We start from the raw sequence: 3,047 nt of genomic DNA, 5'->3' as shown, positions 1-3,047 counted from the left end.
GTCAGGCATTTAGGTGCTCTGGCCCTTTGCTGTGCAAATCATATACCCTTATTCCACCACCTAGATACTTAAGAACTGCATAGGGGACACTGAGGCACCAACACAGTATTCAGAGCAACATTAAGAACATTCCCAGTTCATCACAGCTCCATCCTTAATCCCTGGGATCTAAGCTGGGGAATTTGGTCCCTGTCTTAATTTTTAGCTGCTTTGTTCCATTGTCTCCCACCCTGGCCAGCAACTGCATCCTGAGCTCGAACCTCACAAATCCAGTGCAAGCATCTCCCTTATTAGGCCAGCTCACTCTGGCCTCAGGTGGCCACCTTTGTTGGCTGGAATTAAGGGAAAGTACATGAAAAACAAGGGACAACACTTTGTTTCAGGGACATTTTAGGGAAACACCATTTCTCTTTACATGTCATTGATTTTTCTCCCCGGTGTACATTTCGACTGCCTCAGGTATACAATGCAATTATCCTCAGCTTGAATGGAATGTTTCAAATGTCCTTATTGTGGGTTTTAATACATTTCAATACTTCTCAGAATAAGGGATGGGTAATCACCCTACTCTGGCCAGGCTGTACATCCACTGAAACCCTCCCCCTGGTGGACTCTGCGTAGAGCTGCATCACCTTTGGAGATGGGTGAATGGAATGGAGGAAATGGGTAGACAGTGGCATGCTGGAAGAGAAGGGGTGTGTTGAAGACACTACAATCTTCTGTCTTGAGAGGTTCCAAAGAGCTCTTGAGTTTCTTTCCAGAAGGCTAGGGGTGATAGAGGAAGGGAAGTCTCTCCCCCAGCTCTTTATTTTGGTGGGGAAAGCAGATGTATATGGCATCAACTTCCGCGCCTGGTGCATGCACCCTGCTATTTAGTCAGGAGCACCAACAGTCTGGATTCCAGATCATATTTTCTTCTAATTTGTGTCTCTGCCTCTTTCAGCCGCCAGCCAGGTAACATGTCCATGAGTCGGTGCAGCTGCTGCTCCGTAACCCGGGACCCCTCCATCTATGCCCTCAGCAGCCCCACACCAGGACAGTTCAATGACTGCCCTAGCAGCCGCTTCAGCCAGCCCATCTCCCTCTGCCTCCATATAGCAGGTAGGTCCTAGATCCCTTCTCTGCTCCCTGGATCTGAGACCCCCAGGGAAAACTGAAGAAACTGCCCTGAAGGGACAAACAGGTGGACATTCTCCCTTTATAAGCTTCAAGGAGCCTTCCTAGAACTTCAGCTTCTACTGTCCATCCTGGGAGAGGCTCAGGGGCTACCAGAGCATCTGTAAAACCATCAGCAGCAGGAAGATTAGCACAAGGTATTCGGCCTAAAAGAAAAATGACCTCCAGTCTTGTACAGTGCAGCAGCATGATCACCGAGCTTTTTGTTTAGCTCTGCTTCTCCCTTGTTCCAGCTTAGGGTACAGACAGAAGCAGGAGGGGAGAAGTGCTCCAGTCCCCCCAAAAGAAAATGGAGGCTTTAAAAGATACTCACCCCTGTGTAGAGAGCTGGCACTAAGCCTGTGAGCCACTGAAATCCCACTGAAACCCTCTGGGCTTCACTGGTGCATAAACCAACTCTGCACAAGGGTGGTTTTCATGCCCAATGACTTCCAGAGCCCAACTGCCCTGCTTGCAAGTCAAAAGAACCAGCTGGGTTCTTCCCAGGAATGAAGATTCCACCTGGAGAACTGAAGCTGATAACACCTTTAAGGAGGCTGGAGGCGTCAGTCTCCAGCTTTTATAGTTGAAGTGACTCTGCAAAGTCATTTAAGCACTTATAATGCTTTTTGTGGGTAGCTTGCAAAGCTTATTACAAAGGTAAAGTTGGGGGCTGGGAGGAGGCAGCATCATCCCTACTTCACAGGTGGAGAAACTGAGGCCCAGAGAGTCATAGATTTTTAAAGCCATAAAGGACCAGTATGAACCTATAGACCAGGGGTCTGTCCCACGCTGCTCTCTGAAGCAGCTGGAAGCAAGCCCCTTTGGGCCAGGGGAGAGGAGGCAGAGGGCTCCGGCATTGCCTTCTTCCAAGCACCGCCCCCCGCAGCTCCCATTGGACAGGAACAAGGAACCGCGGCCAATGGGAGCTTCATGGGAAGCACCTAGAGGGGCGGCAAGAGCAGTGCAGGCACAGAACCCTGAGCCCCTCCCCCTCCCCCTCCCCCAGGGGCTGCAGGGTCACAGTTCCAGCTGCTTCCTGGAACGGAGCAATGCAGGGCCGGGGGCCAGGAGAGGCAGAGAGGGAGCCTGCCCTGGCCCTGGTGCATGCCGCTGCCACCTCAGAGCTGCTGTAGGTAAGCAGCGCCAGGCTGGAGTCTGAACCCTGCACCCCAGCTCCCTGCCCTGAGCCCCCTGCCACATCCCACACCCAACTCCCTTCCCTCAGCCCCCTGTCACATCCCACACCTCTCCTGCACCCAATGCCCTGCCCTGAGCCCCCGCCACATCCCACACCCCAACCTCCTGCCCTGAGCTCCCTGCCACATCCCACACCCCTCCTGCACCCCAACCCCCTGCCCTGAGCCCCCTGCCACATCCCACACCCCTCCTGCACTCCCTGCCCTGAGCCCCTTGCCGCACCCTGCACACCACCTGCACCCCTTGGGGGCAACGCTGGGGTGGGGACTTCAGGGAAGGGGTTGGATTGGGGCAGGGAAGGGGTGGAAAGAGGTGGGGCAGGGAAGGGGCCTAATGGAAGGGGTGGAGTGTGGGCAGAGCCAGGGCCGGCCCCTTCTCTCTCTCCCCCTCCCCCCCACTAGCTGGGGTGTGCATTCTGCTGCCCAGGGTCTGCAGGGCTGGGAGTCCCCCTGCACCCGCGCTCCCATCGCCCCGCAGGTATTTTTTTTTCTTTTTGGTTTTTTGTTTTTTCTTCCCTTTGCCACTCCGGCCGGCCGGGCAGTTTGTTTCACGCCCCTCCCCACCCTTCGTTGCTCTGACCGGCTGTCAGGTTTCCTGGAATTCCTGCCCCCCCATTTGCTGCTCCAGCCGGCCAGCAGGTTGGTTTCTGCCCCCCCCTCGCCCCGTTTGCTGCTCCAGCTGGCCGGCAAGTT

At 54.8% G+C, this 3,047-nt stretch overlaps 1 protein-coding gene and 1 long non-coding RNA gene across 4 annotated transcripts in view; one reads left to right on the top strand and one right to left on the bottom strand.

Moving 5' to 3' along the window:
- Window positions 1-3,047, bottom strand: part of LOC116834644 (uncharacterized) — a 323,581-nt gene that overhangs the window by 247,376 nt on the left and 73,158 nt on the right. The window lies entirely within an intron of this gene.
- LOC116834649 (uncharacterized) overlaps window positions 1-3,047 on the top strand; it is a 39,702-nt gene that overhangs the window by 21,062 nt on the left and 15,593 nt on the right. For both annotated transcript variants that reach the window (XM_075069351.1, XM_075069349.1), the window contains exon 4: window positions 944-1,101. In XM_075069351.1, coding sequence (XP_074925452.1) covers window positions 944-1,101 — 158 coding nt within the window. The remainder of the gene's footprint in view (window positions 1-943; window positions 1,102-3,047) is intronic.

The sequence above is a fragment of the Chelonoidis abingdonii genome, chromosome 9, assembly GCF_003597395.2.
Source record: "Chelonoidis abingdonii isolate Lonesome George chromosome 9, CheloAbing_2.0, whole genome shotgun sequence".
In the NCBI taxonomy this organism is placed as follows: domain Eukaryota; kingdom Metazoa; phylum Chordata; order Testudines; family Testudinidae; genus Chelonoidis; species Chelonoidis abingdonii.
The sequence above is the reverse complement of the archived record's forward strand: the minus strand, read 5'-3'. Positions and strand labels throughout refer to the sequence as shown.